Below are 20,389 nucleotides of genomic sequence, written 5' to 3' on the forward strand. Positions count from 1 at the left end.
CTATTACAGCGCTGTGTTATTTCAATGGAAATTAATTTCGACCAGCAGGGAAACACGTTCAAAATTGATACGACCGCAAAGGGTTAAAACGTACCACGTGTTCACGAAGGACTTCCGCAATGCAGGAATAACATCGTGTATAATAAATTTAAAATCGCGTTGAATTTTCGAAATAGCCATTTATATTTTTTTTTTTTTTTTTTTTTATTGCTTAGATGGATGGACGAGCTCACAGCCCTCCTGGTGTTAAGTGGTTACTGGAGCCCATATACATCTACAACGTAAATGCGCCACCCACCTCGAGATATAAGTTCTAAGGTCTCAGTATAGTTATAACGGCTACCCCACCCTTCGAACCGAAACGCATTACTGCTTCACGGCGGAAATAGGCGGGGTGGTGGTACCTACCCGTGCGGACTCACAAGAGGTCCTACCACCAGTGATTACGCAAATTATAATTTTGCGGGCTTGGTTTTTATATCACGATGTTATTCCTTCACCGTGAAAGTCAATCGTGAACATTTGTTGAGTACGTATTTCATTAGAAAAATTGGTACCCGCCTGCGGGATTCGAACATCGGTGCATCGCTACATACGAATGCACCGGACGTCTTATCCTTTAGGCCACGACGACTTACTTATATAAGGTAATCATCAAATCTTGGTGCTTTATTACAACTGATTTCAGATTAACGCAGTGTCGGCATCCATGCCAATCAGTAGAGCCAAATATAGATGATACACAATTGAAATTTATTCCAAGAGCCATTTTTTAACATATATTTTTATGGTCAAAGTAAAAAATTGCTTACTCTTTTCGTACAAGGCAAGATGATATGTAATATTCCGTATTTGGACTAAAGATTTCGCGAGGAAGCAAAGAGCTGCATGAGAATCGCAAGCCGCGGGTTGCCGACCACTCAATTAACGTATTAAATTATTTTTAAGGCGATATTCTTGTAGATTTCGTATGTAAATCACTCAATAATTAAACATGTAAATAGAAACTATTGTAAATTTTATTATCGTAACAAATAAAAATGACTTCATTAATTAATTTTATTTTTTCATTCCTTATCCACAATGTCTTAACCTTGTAGTTGTAACACAATAGTTTTCGATATCAAATGAGACAAAGATCAAGACCTTAATGGTCACATTAGTAATTAGAGTATTATTTAGCAGCATTCATTACATTTTTTGTTGTCGTTTCGATCGATCGGCTATGTGGTTCGAACACAAACAAAAGTAGTTGACGTCATTCATAGTTATCTATAAATTTTTATGATATATAAAACGTTTTCTACGGTTTTCACGAGCCGTAGAGGTCATTGAAACTACTGTTACGGTTTAACTTTAAACATTTTTAAGCTGGGACTAAATCACGCGCAGTCATCCGGTCCCAAATTAAGATTCCCTGTGTTTTGGGCACTAAAGACTGACATACATACTTATTATACGTTTACGTAATCTTCTATTCATTTTAGACGCGAGGTATTGTCGTCATTTATATTTCAGCGGAACAAAAATTTCTTGGAAACGTTTTTCTATATTATGTCTTGAAGACGCTCAAAAGAGTTATAATAACTATAATACATTCACTACTAAGCCTCAGCGTGTTTGAAAAGATATACGATGTGAGTCAATTAATGGATTGCAAAATAAAAATACATGTTTAAGGTAATTGAATGATTTATTTAATGGAATCAATGAGGTTATGAGTTCGCGGCGTTCGGTTCATCGACTTCGTTGAGTATGTCGGTGGGGGTGAAGGCGTCCGACTCGTCGTCGCTGTCGGGCGCGGCGCCGGGGTGCGCGGGAACGTGCCCCCCCGCGCCCCGCGCACGCGCCGCCTCCCGCCCGCCTGGCGCCCGCCAGCCACTTTCCTGCAATACGTCACTCACTTTACAGACGAAGTTTCAAAGTATCTCTAAAGGTAGACAATAGGGTTTCGCATCGATGCTTTTAAGCATAATTCTATCACCGATATATCAGTTATATATCAGGCCGCCAGCGCAAAAGTGGCCCAAGCTTACCATAGCTAGTATGGAGGCAATTAAGTTTGAATTTTCATGAATTTGAATTTGAGTAGGCAAAAAACAATACACACAAAAATAATGTTTACAAAACTATCTGGTATCTATGGGTGAAACTATGGATAGGCCGGTTTTGCATCAAAATTTATTATATTTTAAATAAATTCCATTATACGTCATATAAGCTTGAATATAAAAAAATTGTGGGTTAGGCCACTTTTGCGCTGATGGCCTCATACACTAGTGTATTTTTTTAGGCTATTTATTAACATTGACATTGATCACGCGTTTTCCACACATCAATGCGCGGGATGATATCAACGGTGAGACAACATTTAAAATTGAGATCGTAAGCGCCAACAACGGCGACCTGTAATTTTATAACCTATGACTCATGCACAAACAACGTACGTAACCATAATAATATTAAAAAAATAATCAGATGCGAGTGATCACATCGTCAAATTTAACGGGCGAAGCACGCAATTATATTTAACATAAGGTCTCGCTTAATTTATTGTTCCTAATAAATTTGTTATGTATTCATTTTTAATAGGGTCACCACGTCTGCGATTCGATCTACTGTTTTTGTTAAAGTAATGAAATTAAAATTCGACTCATCCACGCTAGCTTGGAGCGATACGTGACTGACATATTATTTTGAATATTTATAACGGGTTTCGTATAGAAAAAATATAGTGTCTGCTTACTTGAGTGCTTCAATGGTAACAATATACATTTTATTGTGAAAATAAATGAAACCGTACTGTTATATTTTTATTGTACTAGATAGACTAGTTTGTGGTCACCCTACTGTAAAATTTTCTTTCTTCCTATTCGCTGTAGCGATGTAGCCTAAGGAGTTATTCCAATGAACACACGAGCTCATATTGAGGGAACTTACTAACACTAGCCGTAGCAAGAGCCGTGCTTCGCAGAATCTACCACCGGATCGGAATCGCGACTCACTGAGAAGAGTTCATCGAGAACGGCAACAAATTGATTGTGGAGGTCTACAGACATTAAAAGGAGACGCCGCCAGCCGCTTTGAGACATGAGGTCAATTCTGTTGCATAACGAATGTCTCACGCTTCAAACTGGAACGCAGGACTGTATTGCAGATAATTTTAATCAGTTTAATGATCTATATATTAATACGTGAACTTTGTACCCCTTTTTACGAAAATTGCGCTGAGGGTGGAGTATAAAATCTCCCACACTTATAAATAATATAGAGAAGGAGCGCAGAATGCTAATTAAAAATAAACATAATAAATAAATAAATAAAACATTACACATATTACCATGTATTAGACATACACACACGCATATATACTCTTTTGTCTATTGTTAAAGTCTTTGGTCAAATTGAGAATAGATTAATATTGTTTGTCTTTAATAATATTTGTCTATAGTGTTAGCAACATCGTCAGGTTTGAGCCCCGTGAGCTCACCTACTTGTTGAAATAGCCTCTCAAGACTATCAGCTTAGGTAGGAAAAAAAAACAAAAAGAAAAAGAAAATATGTAAATAGTTTTTTTTTTTGTTTCTGTTTTGGATGAATATGAATATGTTCTATCATGACGATCACAAGTTGACGCATGCGTCCGCACATCACAACGCGCGGCTCGTTGTCACCGCGTCCAGAGATACGACCTTCCGACTCTGGGATTTCCGTGAGCCTATTCACTCTGTTTCCGTGTTCCACCAGCTTAGGAAAAAAAAAAACAAAAAAAAAAAGTTCCATATTTAGGTACCGTACCTGTCGAGCGTCGGGTGCGTCGTTGACAATGTGCAGGTACATGTCGTAGACGTAGCGCGCCATGTGCGGCATGTCCCGGACGGACAGCAGCAGCTCCGGCGGCACGGCCACGCCCGCCGCGCGCTGCGCCGGGTACCGCTCGCCCGGGACTAGTTCAAGCTGCAGTGGACGCTCCACGAGCTGCCATACAAACACATTCGTCATTTCAAATAGATATAAATGCCCAGTAGTTGGATAACAAGGGATTCGGGGTTCAATAAGGGCTCATCCTTCATATCTAGTCCACTTGATACGTCTGCCCCAAGCCATTCGGGTCGTCGTGGCCCATGGATAAGATGTTCGAATCCCGCAACCAGGTACCAATTTTTTTAATGAAATACGTACTTAACAAATGTTTACGATTGACTTCCACGGTAAAGGAGTAATATGGTGTAATAAAAATCAACACCCGCAAAATTATAACTTGCGTAATTACTGATGGTAGGACCTCTCGTGAGTCCGCGCGGGTAGGTACCACCACCCTGCCTACCACTGAGTTTCTCGCCGAATCTTTTGAGTGGGTCGCGTTTCCGATCCGATGGTAGATTCTGCGAAGCCCTACTTTTGCTAGGGCCAGTGTTAGCAACACATTCGGTCTGAACCCTGTGAGCTCATCATTACGTATAATATTTTAGGTTTGAGGCTGTATGGTCTGAATATCCCTGAGCTTTATTTAGGGGCTTATTAAAAAAAATGTAAGTTCGAACCTGATTGAATGTAGGCTGTAGCTCGTAGCAGTTCCTGAAGAGGTTGGCCCTCGCGAATATGTATAGGCCGAGACGGGCTCTTGAGGCGGCGACGATGAGTCTCCGCAGGTCGCGCACGTGACCCACCGCCTTCGTACGGACCAGCGACACTAGAGCTATGTCGTTCTGCTGGCCCTGGTACTTGTCTACCGTCGTCACCTAGCGATTTTAAAACTCGTCACGTAATTATCTTCGTATTAAAGTAAATCATGATCGTATGATAAATTAATTTCTAGTGTGACGAAGAAATATAGTGTGATAGGCAAATATGAAAATTTTAAACAAAAAAACCCGTCTTCGACAAAATCAAATGAGAATATGATTAATAGTCATGACACATGAGAAGCATCAAATAAAAATAAAAAAATAGAAATCGCTTGACTTGGACAAATGAAAAACACACACACAAAAAATACATTCGAATTGATAACCTCCTCTTTTTTTAAAGTTTATTAATAAGTAAACAACAACATAGAAACAGATCATAAGACTCACCTTGTGAGGTCGACCGATGAGTGGATTATCGGCACATCGCTTATCTATGACGTCCCTGATGAGATGTTTCTGCCCGTTATATGTGGTCAGTATGGAGATGCGCTCTGCAGGCCATCCGATCAGGCGCATGTACATGAAAACCGCTACAACGTATTCTGCTTCCGCTAAATTCTGCAAACGTGAAGGGCTTCGTTATCCGGATTGCACGGAGGTATCAACGAAGGTAAGATCCACAAGAGAACGAGTAAGATTCTTTTTTTTGGCTACCTATTCTGGTAATTTCGAGGCGTTATATTAGATTCATCGAGCAAGTAGGGGACTTTTTGGCGGGAACGTGAGGAGTGAAGTTGTGTGATTTGTTTTATTTTGTCTATTTAGTGTTTCTTCAGGTTTAAATGTGTAATAACGGTGGTTTATTGACTGTTTAATATCTGTAAAAGTGCATAAATGTGGGAAACTGAAACAAAGCCGCTGGACATAGCTTCTCGGGATCCTCCAAAAAGCTCACTGAAAAAGTCTCAGTAAATAACCTGAAATTTACTGAGATTATATTTCGGGAATTTAGTTACCGGCGGCCACGATGAGAGAGGGTTCTCGTGTCGTGCCGCTATATCGAAATGTCATACTACCGGTATAAACAGCAGCGCCTCAAAATGGGCTATATACCCTTTCACTCAAATACCTTTTCCCTAGCTTCGACTCTTAGCATACCGTATTTCTCTGCCTAACATTCTTACGTACCAGTTCCAACAATAGTAGAACAGTCGTATTGACACTTTTTCGATGATATTATAAAGACTGCTGATATAACAAGAACAAGTTGGATGCATTTGGCCAAGGACAGGGAATGGTTAAAAAGCATGGAGGAGGCTTTTACCCAAGAAGGGGCAACATAACAAAGAAGAAATAAGTAGTTTATAATCTCATATACCTATATAGTTGCATTAAGTGGAAATAAAGCTATAATAATAATTGACACTTCCGTCAAATATCGCAGCAGTATGATGTTCACGGACTCAGGTAATCAAATGACATCAAGAGAGTCGTGATCTCATCTGTTCGTCGATTTAAAAATATGTGCATTTTTTAAACGCCACAGACAATGATTGCATCGCGCACAAATAAACAACAAATAAAACAGAATGTACATTAAATTATTCCCTATTTGAAATAGCTTCGCGACAGAATTACGAATAATTTACGAATAGTAATTACGCGAATCTATTAAATGGTTTTGTTAAGTCTTTAATTCGCGACCACCTGCGTGTTCGTTTGAGACAGGCGCCTTTATAAGAATTAAATTAACACGCGACCTTGGATATACAAATGAGCTTTAAACTTTCAATTTCGTTCATATAAAAACGGGTTTCATGGTAGTATGGTGTGGCGTGAGTATTCTGTGGCTATTTTTATTGTGTACAAAACAACGGAGGCAGCGTTATATTCGGAATAAATAACACGAATTTATTTGAAACGGGAGTTCTTATTAAAGACGCTATTATTTACCGGGTTCTTACCACGACATTTTTTTTAAATTGCTTATATGTTTGAACGAGCTCACGGCCCCCCTGATGTTAAATGGTCACCGGGTCCCAGAGACATCGACATCGTAAAACTCACATTGAGACATGAGTTCTAAGGTCTCCGTTTTTTACAGTACAACGGCTGCCTCATTTTTCAAACCGCAACGCGTTACTGCTTCAGGGTAGATATGGGCAGGGTGGTGGTACCTACCCGTGCGGGCTCACAAGACTCCCTACCACCAAACCGGCTTTCGCATTTTACGATTAATTTTTTTAACTGATAGAACACGTTTCTATAAGCCGTTCGAAGTATTTAATTCATTTTCTTAAAAAAATTTAGTTGACTTCCACTTTAGTTTTTAGCCACTGCAATTCTAAAGGTGCGATATTACAAACTAGTTCAGTTGATCGAATGGTAATTGCGTAATGTTTGAATAACCGCAATATGTAGACAAGCAGATAAAAATAATTTGGTGTCAATTATCGTCGTCCTTTTCTCGCGTCATTCATACAGTATAAATAAAAAAAAATATGAAACTGTAACTATGTAATGTAAAAGTTTCCATTTCAACAAAATTTAACTGACATAGCACAGTTATTCGCTTTTTACTTAGTTTTCTTTAAAAACACAGTTAGCTTATTGTTTTTTTTTACTGTTAACTTATGCTACGCCAAACAAAACGTTAGTATGTCATCTGTCTCAACAGTTTCCTATTCAATTTGAAAGTCTATTCTATATTTAGAGGTTACACAAATTCGTAAATGTTTAGAAGAATTATTTTCAGCCAGACTCGGCCGCGAGTAGGAAGAGTTTAAAGCAATCAATGTTGTTCTGCGTTCAATGTCAAGGAGGTATGCGTTCATTGACCCGTTTGTACAGTACACATACATTTATCATTGCGTTCTAACAAATTGATTCTAGGAAACGTTTTTATTTCTGCTAGAGCGTCTTGTGAGCCCGCACGCGTAGATACGACCAGAATGCCTAGATCTGCCGCATTGCGTTGTAACAAATTGATTCTAGGAAAACGTTTTTATTTCTGCTCGAGAGTCTTATGAGCCCACATGGGTAGATACGACCAGAATACCTAGATCTGCCGCGTAGCAGTAATGCGTTTTGAAGGGTCGGACAGCTGTTTTATTACAGAACTGAGACTTAGAACTAAAGGTTGAAGGTCGCTGGCGGAATTCGCGTTGTCGATATTCGTGTGCTCCGGTAACCAATCTATATTAATATTATAAAGCTGAAGAGTTTGTTTGTTTGAACGCGCTAATCTCAGGAACTATACTGGTCCGATTTGAAAAATTATTACAGTGTTAGATAGCCCATTTATCGTGGAAGGCTATAGGCTATATAACATCACACTAAGACCAATGCAGGCGGAGCACCAATAAAGAATGTTTCAAAATCGGGGCTTTTTCCCTTTTGAGGGCTTTCACTGCGTGCGCTGCTGAAACGCTTAAAGTTTCGCTAAAGTAATGTATGACAGAAATGTTCCCCTTTAAAAGATCTAAAAAAAAGTCCACGACAGCATATGTCTATATGTTAAGATTGGCTCACTATAACGTTTTGATGCTAACCAAATTTGTTCTAAAATAAAGCATTATTTGGAACTATTCCACGCGGACAAAGTCGCGGGCAAAAGCTAGTAAATCAATACAATAATAACAATAAAAAAGTCGATTGTATAACACGCATAATTTCTGATATTACGGCAATGTTTTTATATCATCAATTAAAAACTGCCAAAAAAAAGAGCGTTATCTATTTAGAATTAAACTTTTAACCCATAGAGCGGGAACAGTCGATAGATAGACTCTCTATTAAGGCGTAAAAACTGCGGAGCGCCGGAATACCGTCTATTGCGCAGTTTGATTATCTATATATTAATACGTGAAGCAAAAACTTTGTATCCCTTTTTACGAAAATTGAGCGGACGGAGGAGTATGAAATCTTCCACACTTATAAAGAATATAGAGAAGAAGTGCACAATGTTAATATTTTTTTAAAATAATGCATGAAAGATACATTAAATCAATAAAGAAAACATTACACACACTACATATCACGTATTGGACGCACACACGCATGCATACTATTTATTGTCAAACTTTTGTTCTTGACGTCTGTTGTCAAATTGAGAATAGATTAAGGTTTGTCTTTGTTAATATTTTTTATAGTGTAGTCTTGGCGAAATTTGTGATTATAGAAGTATAAATTACAATCATAATAGTGTACAAACCTACAATTCCAATTAATTATAGTCGAATTTCGACTGCTGCGGGACCTCTAGTAATAGGTTATTTAGCAATTATAATTAGGTGTGGACCTGTACGGACGTGCTTTAGTGCCCCATTTGGATAACGTTTTAATAGGTTATTAACATTTATATACAACCATTAAAAAATATTTTGCTGTGAATTTAGCATTGATTTTTGTATTTATTTTTAAGTTAAAATTTTGTATATGGTACTTTGTTTCAAATATTCTATTGTAATTTTTGCAAAATATGTAAAAATAAGCTCAGCATTAAAAGGGTTAAGCTATTGTGACGTAGTTTATAAAATATAATATATTATTTTAGATACGAAAGGTAATTAGACAATTGCGAAATTAATTGCGACATGTGTTTAACATGAAAGATTGTCAACAAATATTGAGAATGGTTTAAAATTGGTGGCGTGGTGTAGTAAAAAGTGAGGCATTTTTGTATTTATTTTTAAGTTAAAGTTTATTAAAAGTACTTTGTTTCAAATATTCTGTTTTAATTTTTGCAATATGTGAAAATAAGCTCATCACTAAAAGGGTTAAACTTTTGTTTGTGACATTTTTTTTTAATGGATTTTATGACCTGGTAACTAAGACCTTTAGGTCATGTCTTATTTTAATTTACTTTCTTATTTTTATCAAAAATAATAATATGGAATGAAATTAAATGAAGATGATTAATTTGAGACATTATTCAACTGGGATGAAATAAAATGAAATGAGATATGAGATGAAATATAATCTCAGTAAAGCGGTGGTCATTTACTGAGATTTTTTCAGTGAACTTTTTGGAGGATCTCGAGAAGTTACGTCCAGCGACTTTGTTTCATTTTCCACCATTTGTGCACTTTGACAGATATTAAATAGTTAATAAACTACCATTATTACACATTTGAACCTAAAGAAAAACTAAATAGACAAAATAAAACAAATCACACAACTTCATTTTTCGCGTTCCCGCCAAAAAGTCCTGTTTGACAGACATGTTTAACATTAAGGGTTGTCAACAAATATCGAGAACGGTTTAGAAGTTAGTAGCGTCGTGTAGTAAAAAGTGAGGTGGTCGGTAGATGCAAAGAGCCTCGCTGCCTCCTAGAGTACCTGATAGAAGTAAGGGCTGGGCTCGGTCTCGCCGACGCCGTTGAAGTCGTCCACGTTGACGAGCTGGAAGTCGTGTCGCAGGCCCGCGTTGGCGGCGCGGTACTCCGGGAGCTGCGTCACGTGGCACAGGTCGCCCAGCGCCCGGTAGCGCCAGCGGTACAGGTTGCAGATGCTGCGACGTACGGAAAGAAACCCACGTTGTATATATTGAGTATGGCAGAGCTGTGGTCGTTAGAGCCACACCGCAAAATCAAAACCGTAACGCCCCTACAGACATTATTAGGTGGCAGCTTTAAATATATCATAATAAAGTTGAGCTACCTTTCAGGCCTAAACGTATGCGCGTCAGTTTTTTTTTATTGCTTAGATGGGTGGACGAGCTCACAGCCCACCTGGTGTTAAGTGGTTACTGGAGCCCATGTACAATGCGCCACCCACCTTGAGATATAAGTTCTAAGGTCTCAGTATAGTTACAACAGCTGCCCCACCCTTCAAACCGAAACGCATTACTGCTTTACGGCAGAAATAGGCAGGATGGTGGTACTTACCCGCGCGAACTCACAAGAGGTTCTATCACCCTTTGATATTAACCATCTGAGGTCAAAAAATATCATTGTTACCAGAGAATCTGAAACTTTGAATGATTGAAATGATTTTGTTTTTATTTTGTTTAATAAATACCTGGGTCTAGCTCGACCTTGTGCGTCCAGTTCCACGTACGGAACACCCAGTCTGACCATTCTGGTGAACAGGCTCTGTTCCATGTTGCAGTACTTCTGGAACGCCATGTTCTTGACGACCGGGGGCAGCTGGTGGTGGTCGCCGATCATGATCCAACGCTTCAGCCGGGACCTGCCGTCCTGCGGGTTCTGCAGGAGCAGCGGTATGAACGTCTCGATCTCGAGGATTTGAGCTGATTCCTCCATCAGTATGTTGTCGTATTTGAAACCTAATGTGATAAAATTAAAAGTCACAATAACTGCCGGATGCCACTTCTAATCTATTTGTAAATCTGTGAAGCGAGAACTTAACGACTGTCTTCGGACTTTTTGGCGGGAACGCGAGAAGTGAAGTTGTGTGATTCGTTTTATTTTGTCTATTTAGTGTTTCTTCAGGTTTAAATGTGTAATAACCGTGGTCTATTAACTGTTTAATATCTGTGAAAGTGCACAAATGTGGGAAAATGATACAAAGCCGCTGGACATAACTTCTCGGGATCCTCGAAAAAGTCCACTGAAAAAATCTCAGTAAATAGCCTGAGATTTGCTGAGATTATATTTCATCCCATATCATCTCATTTCATTTCACTCCATATTATCATTTTTCATCAAAATAAGAATAAAAATTAAAATAAGACATGACCTAAAGGTCTTAGTTACCAGGTCATAAAATCTCAAAAAAAAAATCGACTGTCTTCAGCGATTTCGTGTGCTGTGAAAGGTCAAAAACCTTGGTTATGATTTCGCCGAAAAATTGATGTTGGAAAATTAATTATAAACTCACCCATTTGCACTAATTCGGAACGTTTGAGGGCGGCGTGCGTGCACGTCATCGCGATTATTTTCGCTTCTTTGACCAACAGGTACTTGGACCGATCCAGTCCGGACCTCAGTAGTTCGAAGGCTCGGAACTCTTCCAATTCCTCGAATATGTGATCAATATACCTGAATAGATAAAGTGAGTCGACTATTATCAAAGCCGGCAATCTGACTTTTGGACAATTATTGGTAAATCAGAAAAACGAATTATTGACTTTGTATTCCATTGGCAGTCGCAAAACTCTTCGGAACGACATTTTAGATAAATAACAGGTTAACTATTTAATGCAAGTTTTGAACCGTATTCTTTGAAGGAGACGATTATATTCAAACCAATCTGTATTGACATATCAATAACATTTTTTTTGTCCAAATGCACAGATTGCCACCTTTGATAATAGACGACTCAAGTATATTCGTTTTCGTTGCAAATAAATCGCACGCATCACAATCATCAATTGTTACGTGACATCCGGTCATGAAAAATAATAATTGGAAACCACTCACACACGGTCATCCGTTCCCGATTTAGGATTCCCGGCAAGACGACCAGTACGCTAAATAGCAACTAATTTAAAAAAGTTAGAACCCGATCCTTATTGAGCAACCGAATATCTCTTTACCGGAATACCTACGTGAGTTAAGGGTAAAACTGTTTACGAATGAAACATAAAAACAAACAGCGTACAAGTTTTGTTTATTTAACTTTAAAATTCCACGAGAGAACTTGGAAAACAGACATTTTTAACCTTGTCGACTCATACTTCCAGACTGACGCACGCGTTATGTTCTGATCTACATTAAATTCTCAGAACACAAGTCTCGGGGTAATCATCGCAATCAACGCTGTTAGCGGACCGATTGTAATTTACGTTCCACAGTTCATATCTTTGTTTGGCCACTGAGTTTCTCGCCGGATCATCTCAGTGCACGAAATGTATGCCAGTCTACAGTATATGTTTACTAATCACCACCTCATTTAAGTCCAGCCGTGAACTCGTTCCATGGAAAATAAAGACTTTTTCCCTCCTACATATGCTGAAGGCCTTGAGAGGCTTTACCCTAGCGTGTTTTTTTTTATTTGCTTAGTTCAGTGGACGGGCTCACAACCCAGCTCGTGTTAAGTGGTCATTGGAGCCCATAGACATCTACAGCGTAAATGTCGCCACCCACCTTGAGATATGAGTTTTAAGGTCCCATTATAGTTACAACGGCTGCCCCACCCTTCAAACCGAAACTCATTACTGCTTCACGGCAGAAATAGGCGGGGTGGTGGTACCTACCCGCAAGGACTCAGAAGACGTTCTACCATCAGTAATTACGCAAATTATAATTTTGCGGGTTTGATTTTTATTACACGATGCTAATTCCTTCGCCGTGGAAGTCGATCGTGAAAATTTGTCAAGTACGTATTTCATTGGAAAAATTGGTACCCGCCTGCGGGATTCGAACACCGGTGCATCGCAAGATACGAATGCACCGGACGTCTTATCCTTTAGGCCACGACGACTTCAACATACTGCTCAGTTATTCATTTAGCACGTTTATTTATATCTGTACTCATTATTGGCTGTATTAGTCACACAATAGTTCCTTCAGAGCTCCATTAACAAAGAGTCAGAAGTCAGCGTCACTGAAATGGTTACGGTCGATGGTTACAATTCAGCGTACCTGTAACAGCTTTTGGCTATTTCCATGTCCTCTTCGTGAGACTTCCTCAGGAACAAGGGTTTCGGGGCATCATCGAAGAATTCGTGGAACGGAAACTCCTTGCTGACTATCTCAATCGAGTTTGTCTGTAATTAAACTCATTTGTAGATTGACGTACATTTTAATATTCAGTAACAAAAGAAACAATTTTGAGTATCTTCGAATTTTGATCTTAATGCACTCTGATTGGTCTTTTATGTATACACGGGTGAATCTATATGAGCCCATGGACATCACAAAGTGGATGGCACCATCTACATTGAGACATGAGATCTAAGCCACAATTGTAAAGTACAACAGCTATCCCACCCTTCAAAACGAAACGCCTTGTGTGATATCTATGAGCTTCGGTAACCATTTAAGACCAGATGTGCTGTGAGCTCGTCCACCCATCTATGCAATAAAAATAATAATTGAAATTCAATTAAGTTTACTCCATTCAAATAGCTGAAAATTTTTGTCATTATGATTTATTTATTTATTTATTTATTTATACTTTAAATGGCTCTCCTGTAAAGTTGCAAAAATATCACTAAAGCAAATTGGCTTTCACCCACAACATATTTTTATGAAGCTGTAAAAATATATGTATAAAATTTCATGATATAGTCAATCATCATGTAGTATTGTGGTCTTTTGGTGTGGTTATAATATGCGACATGGTATACTATGCCAAAACAATCAAACTACAAACTACCACATCGCATGCACTGTAATCTTCGAACCGTCTAGAGCAGTGGCGGGCAAACATTTTTAATGGCGGGCCACAAAGTTTAAGAAATTCTAGAGGAGGGCCAGAATTATAGAAAAAATGTATTTTGTATTAGAGCTTTTTAATAAACAAAATACCTTTTACTTTTACCTACGCCTTATTAGGCGTGTGAGACGTGAGGCGTGTTATAGATAGGTGAAAAGAATGGTTTTTTTTTCCAATAAATAAACTAACAACTGCGGCAGACTGCCGAGGTAATTATAATGATGGCAAGCTAATTATGAGATAATGAAAGCTCAAAACACCCCTCATGAATTGGAGAAGATTTTCAATTAATCAATTCAAAGATTAGCGGTAGACAGCGGCTTGGCTCTGCATTGCTGAATTGCTGAAGTCCATGGGCGACGGTAACCACTCACCATCAGGTGGGCCGTATGCTCGTCTGCCTACAAGGGCAAAAAAAAAAACCTCGGTTGGCCGGATTAAATACTTCCGCGGGCCGTACTTTGCCTAGCACTGGTCTAGAAGGAGACGTCGGTACCAGAGGACGCATCAGAATGGTTAACGCGTGTGTAATGCTGACCTGTTGCTGGCAGTTCTCGAGGAAGGCTCGCCAGCGCGGCCGCACGTGGTAGACGTGGAAGTGGTGCGCCAGCTCGCACGTAGCGCCGGCGTCCGAGCCCGCGTCCAACGTTCGCTGCAGCCGCGACACCAGCTCGAGCAGCTCCAGACGCTTTGCCAACACATAGTTCACGCGGCCGTATCTGATTTGAAAATTTAAGCCCTCAATTTGAATTTTTTTTTGGAACGAATTTCCTTATGGAACGATGCGGAGGGGTACCCTAACCGGGAAAAAAAGTCCGTAACGTAAGATTTTTATTAGTAATGCACAGAGTGTACAACTTAACTTTGTAATAACGTATAAAAAATAACATATTTTTTATTATATATTTTTTATAAATCATTGTGAATAAAATAATGTTGATAGCTTTGTAAAGTAGTTTTTTTATCAATAAAAAATCATAATAAAAAATGTATACCCGAATAATTATTTTATTTATACCTCGAATAGAACTTAAAATTAATATTTTTATAATAAGGAACTTCGTTCCTATCCGGTGTCCCACGACACCACACATCTTTTTTTTTGCTTAGATGGATGCACGAGCTCACAGTCCACCTGGTGTTAAGTGGTTACTGGAGCCCATAGACATCTACAACGTAAATGCACCACCCACCTTGAGATATAAGTTCTAAGGTCTCGGTATAGTTACAACAGCTGCCACATCATTCAAACCGAAGCGCATTACTGCTTCACGGCAGAAATAGGCGGGGTGGTGGTACCTACCCGCGCGGACTCACAAGAGGTCCTATCACCAGTAAACGACAACTAACAACTACAAATCGACAACGACAACTAATTAGAATGTCATCAGCGATAAACTGATACAGCCCATTGGGTTTCTCGCCGGTTCTTCTCAGCGGGTCGCGATCCCCTCGTAGATTCTGCAAAGCACTGCTCTTGCTAAGGCCAGTATCAGAACATTCCCAGAATGACCCTGTTAGTTCACCTACCAGACACAGCCTGGCTAGAACAGCTACCAACCCTACCCTTAAGCAGCGAATAGTTAGGAAAGAAAGACTACAAACACTACCCTTATGCTACCAGCGAATAGTTAGGAAAGAAAGAAAAAAAAGGGTGCGTGTACTTATGTAAGCGTAAGAAGTTATTCTTTATTTGTATTAAATTTATTTCTTTTTTTTAAATATTAAATAATTAATAATAAATATTTAACGTTAAAAATTTAATAATATTTAGTATGAATTATATTAAATAATAATTTTGTCATTTATATTACTAAAAAATGAATGCTAATAACACTTTTTTTTACGAGTGTACATGCGCGAAAGTTCACCTGCGGCTATATTCAGACTCACCAGGTTACGTCGGTCGTATTGTAATGAGCGATTTAGTGGGCAACTTCACTTCTGTTAATTTTGTGTCACGGTACGCGCAAATCGTAAAATTTCACTCTCATCAATTTTTCATAACGCGCCTAAAGAAGTATAACTTCAAAAAGCATTTTTCATAACAAAAACAAACAAAACAATAACTGACGATCGATATGACCACGCACTTTTTAAATTACGTCATTTTTAATTAAAGTTCGACTCACGCAGGCCGTTGTAATTAAATAATATATTATAGATGTCAACATCCACATCAATTCTCAAGAACGATTAAGGGAGCAAGTAATTGAATGTATAGTTAGTCTAGCATTATTTACGTTGACATATTTATGTTCAATCAACATCATTGAATTAAATAAGCTAGCCGCGATCCCATTTATTCAACGTAGAGTTGAATTCGGCGCGAATTATTACGATATCATTCGATAATTTCTAAAAATACAGTTTTTGGGAAAATTAAGAATTTATCAAAAGTGAATATAATATTAGACATTGTTCCAAAACATTCCATGTTAACGTTATAACACATGTTTGATAACACTACATTACGTCCGCCTGGGAAGTTTACATTCATCGATAAGCAAACCTATTATTTTTCGTAGAAAAAATTATAAACTTAAATCTTGATAAGCATTTTTAAAGCAGCATCTTAAAATATTTTAAAGCTAGTCGAGGATCCGCACGATCCTTCGATTAAAATGCGACTGTTGAGCCAAAAAGTGGAACTGACTCTTTCCTCATTGAAATATCCCTATAGCATCTCCTGCTAGTCGTAGGGAGCGACTTGGATGTGTCCCTGGCATTGATGACCCTAAGCGACGATGACCATTTAACATGTTGACGGCGAGACCATTTGGAGGGATTTTCAGCCAGTGTGTATGAAGTATTCTCGATGCAAAAGTAGACTTCTATACGGCGCGTATGATACCTGGTAGGCCTCACTAAATTCCATTTTTTAACACGAAAGACATCTTTAGGTAAAGTTTGGTATTACAACATTGCTAAATGTCTGTAGCATCTATCAATATGTGAATAGATGACGCTATTTCATGTTTTATAACTATAGGAACGATTAAAGACAGTGTCCCACATATGAAACTTCGTGCCTTGTAAGGTTAATGCACCCTTGAACATGCGGACGTATTCGCCTCCTACATCGAGAAAAACGCGGCTTTGACTGCCGCACAATGGGACAGTTCATCATGAGGCTCTTTAAACCACATGACGCAGTCAACGTGTTAACAACAACTAAGCCGAAAGTTAGTCTCGTACATTTTAGTTTACTCATTGTGAATTAAAATAGAGAGTCTTAAATATGAGACTAAAATAGTACATAGTCTCACTAATGTGATCCCGTTAGAATCCTCTGGGCACAGTGTCTTAAAAAGGAAAAGTAATTACATGCTAAATACAGTCCATACGAGGACATTTGAAGTCAAAACGTGTCTGACCTTCATTAACAAGAGTTGGTGTACGCGAGTAGCCATAGGTGGCTAGAATATTAAGGACATCGTGTTTTTTTTAAATAGACATTTTTTATCACAATAATATGATCTCAAACAATGTTAGTCAGCAAGAACTGTTCGCGAATTTTTGCAGTTTTTATTTATTTATAGCTTAGATACCCATCTACGAGCTTAAGTGTTTACCGGAGCCCATATACATCTATAACGTAAATACCGCCACCAACCTTGAGACGATTTCTAAAGTTAGAACAATACAACGGCTGCCCCGCTCTTCAAACCGAAATTCAATACTGCTTCGCGGCCGAAATAGGCAGGGTGGTGATACCTACCACAAGACGCCCTACCACCAGTAATTTAGCACGTTTTTCAAAAACCAACGTAACTGAATTTTATAGTGGTACTAGCTGTTACGCTCGCCTTCACCTGCCGTGTTGAGGATAAGTGTCAGTATAGTTTCCCGTGGGAATTAGATAGATTTTGCGGAATAAAATGTAGCCTATCTAATTCTTCCGACCTAATATTATAACTACAAATAAGAACATGTCAATCTGTTGCTTCGTTTCGACATGAAACAAACAAACACACTTTCACATTTATAATAATAGTTTCCATTATCACTTTATAGACAATAATAACGCTGTATGTCGTAGAATGATCGCACAATTCGGATCATTGTCTAAAAATCCTGGGAGTACTGCAAATACCTTATAATCGGAATTTAAGGCAAGGTTTTCACGATCGTCGATTCCGAAAACCTGTCTTAGATTAGGTACAATTATCTTAGCAATTATGTTTGTATCCGATTTGTGTATTTATTCTGTGATATATTTACATGTTATGAATTTTTTATAGGTTTAAATAAATAAATAAATAAATATTTACTAACAATCACGTCACGTTAACTGGTCCCATGATAAGTTCGTAAAGAACTTGTGTTACAGGTACCAGATAATGGAAATAAATGTAAGATTTTTATTATACACATACATATATTTAATATACATCCATAACCCTGGAAAATACATTTATATTTATCATACAAATATCTTCCCTTGGCGGGATTCGAACCCGCAACCCCCTTGTGTAGTGACCATGTCACTTACCACTACACCAGACGGCCGTTAAATGTTGTATGTTAGTTCGTTGTCGTGCGTCAGTTATTCGATAGTTTTGTGAAGTCGTTGTGGCCTAAAGGATAAGACGTCCGGTGCATTCGTATGTAGCGATGCACCGGTGTTCGAATCCCGCAGTCGGGTACAAATTTTTCTAATGAAATACGTACTCAACAAATATTCACGATTGACTTCCACGGTGAAGGAATAACACCGTGTAATAAAAATCAAACCCGCAAAATTATAATTTGCGTAATCACTGGTAGTAGGACCTCTTGGGAGTCCACACGGGTAGGTACCACCACCCCGCCTATTTCCGCCGTGAAGCAGTAATGCGTTTCGGTTCGAAGGGTGGGGCAGCCGTTGTAACTATACTGAGATCTTAGAACTTATATCTCGAGGTGGGTGGCGCATTTACGTTGTAGATGTCTATGGGCTCCAGTAACCACTTAACACCAGGTGGGCTGTGAGCTCGTCCATCTATATAAGCAATAAAAGAAAAACTGATTTAAGCTTTGAACAAACACTTCATAGAATTTTCATATCCTGGTAACCCTAAACGTACGACAGATGCTATGCAATGCGTTTTTAACATACACGTGTGTGTTCAACATTAGCTATAGATGGATTATATCAACCGAATCTTTATTACATTTACAGACCGACGATCATACAGATAATTGAAGTTATACTTCTTTAGGCGCGTTATGATAAATTGATAAGAGTGAAATTTTACGATGCGCGCGCACCGTGACACAAAATTAACAGAAATGAAGTTGCCCACAAGTGCTCCAATACAATTGAGGTTAACCACCCGTATGTATTATTTAGTAATATAAATGACAAAATTATCTAATATATAAAATTCTCGTGTCACAGTTTTCGTTGCCATACTCCTCCGAAACGGCTTGACCGATTTTGATGAAATTTTTTGTGCTTATCCGGTATTTATGAGAATCGGCCAACATCTATTTTTCATCCCCCTAAATGTTAGGAGTAGTCCACCCCTAAATTTTTATTTTTATTTTTTATACAAAATTTTTAATTTATATTTTTTTATGATACAACATACAAAAATACATACAATCCTCAATTTTCACCCTTCTACGATCAACCCTTATTTTTTAATAGCCATTTTAGTAATTTAATCATTTTCTATCCCGCTCGATAACATCAATTATTATCACTTGGTAAGTTATCCCCTCCATGTGTCTACCGGTGTCACTTCTCACCCTGTAAACAGCACGGAGTAGGGATGTTACCTCTACAGTTTTCGGCTATTATTAGTGTTTATGCTTCAAGCGTAGTAGTTAAACATTTTTAGTTCATCGCCTTGCATGTCAGATGAAAAATGTACAAAAAATTTCCCTAAAGATTTCACTAACGATACGATCACAAATGTCAACGGATATCCAATATATCGTCGAAGGAATCCAGATAATGGCAGACAATCATTTATTAAAAACATCAGCAACACAGACATTTATATTGACAATCGTTGGGTCGTGCCATATTCGCCCCTGCTGAGCAAAACATACAATGCTCATATTAATGTTGAGTTCTGCAGTTCTGTGAAGAGCATCAAATACATTTGCAATTATGTCCATAAAGGCAGTGAGATGGCGGTGCTTAGAGTGGAAAATATGAATGTACACACACAAACATTAGCTTGAGGCGTTGAACAGGACATTGAAAGATATTAAAAACAACGACAAACTATTTGGTGGCACTCTGTTAGTCCTTTCAGGTGACTTCAGACAAACACTTCCCGTCAGTCCACATTCAACATACGCTGATGAAATCAACGCCTGTTTAAAATCATCGACATTGTGGCGTAATGTTGAAATAGTACAGCTGAAAGTAAATATGCGCGTTCAAATGCTTCAAGATCCATCCGCTGAAACATTCT

General features: G+C 38.4%; 1 protein-coding gene across 5 annotated transcripts in view; it reads right to left on the reverse strand.

Moving 5' to 3' along the window:
* Positions 1–1,674: 1,674 nt before the first annotated feature.
* The window catches only part of LOC101743352 (RNA helicase aquarius), a 76,270-nt gene continuing 57,555 nt past the window's right edge, over positions 1,675–20,389 (reverse strand). For all 5 annotated transcript variants that reach the window (XM_004924522.5, XM_038020489.2, XM_038020488.2 and 2 more), the window contains 9 exons: positions 14,515–14,695; positions 13,181–13,305; positions 11,475–11,635; positions 10,653–10,920; positions 9,972–10,143; positions 5,079–5,249; positions 4,545–4,742; positions 3,799–3,978; positions 1,675–1,886 (listed from right to left, as the gene is read on the reverse strand). In XM_004924522.5, the coding sequence (XP_004924579.1) occupies positions 1,716–1,886; positions 3,799–3,978; positions 4,545–4,742; positions 5,079–5,249; positions 9,972–10,143; positions 10,653–10,920; positions 11,475–11,635; positions 13,181–13,305; positions 14,515–14,695 (1,627 nt within the window). In that variant the 3' untranslated portion in view covers positions 1,675–1,715. The remainder of the gene's footprint in view (positions 1,887–3,798; positions 3,979–4,544; positions 4,743–5,078; positions 5,250–9,971; positions 10,144–10,652; positions 10,921–11,474; positions 11,636–13,180; positions 13,306–14,514; positions 14,696–20,389) is intronic.

The sequence above is a fragment of the Bombyx mori genome, chromosome 25 (assembly GCF_030269925.1).
Source record: "Bombyx mori chromosome 25, ASM3026992v2".
NCBI lineage: Eukaryota > Metazoa > Arthropoda > Insecta > Lepidoptera > Bombycidae > Bombyx > Bombyx mori.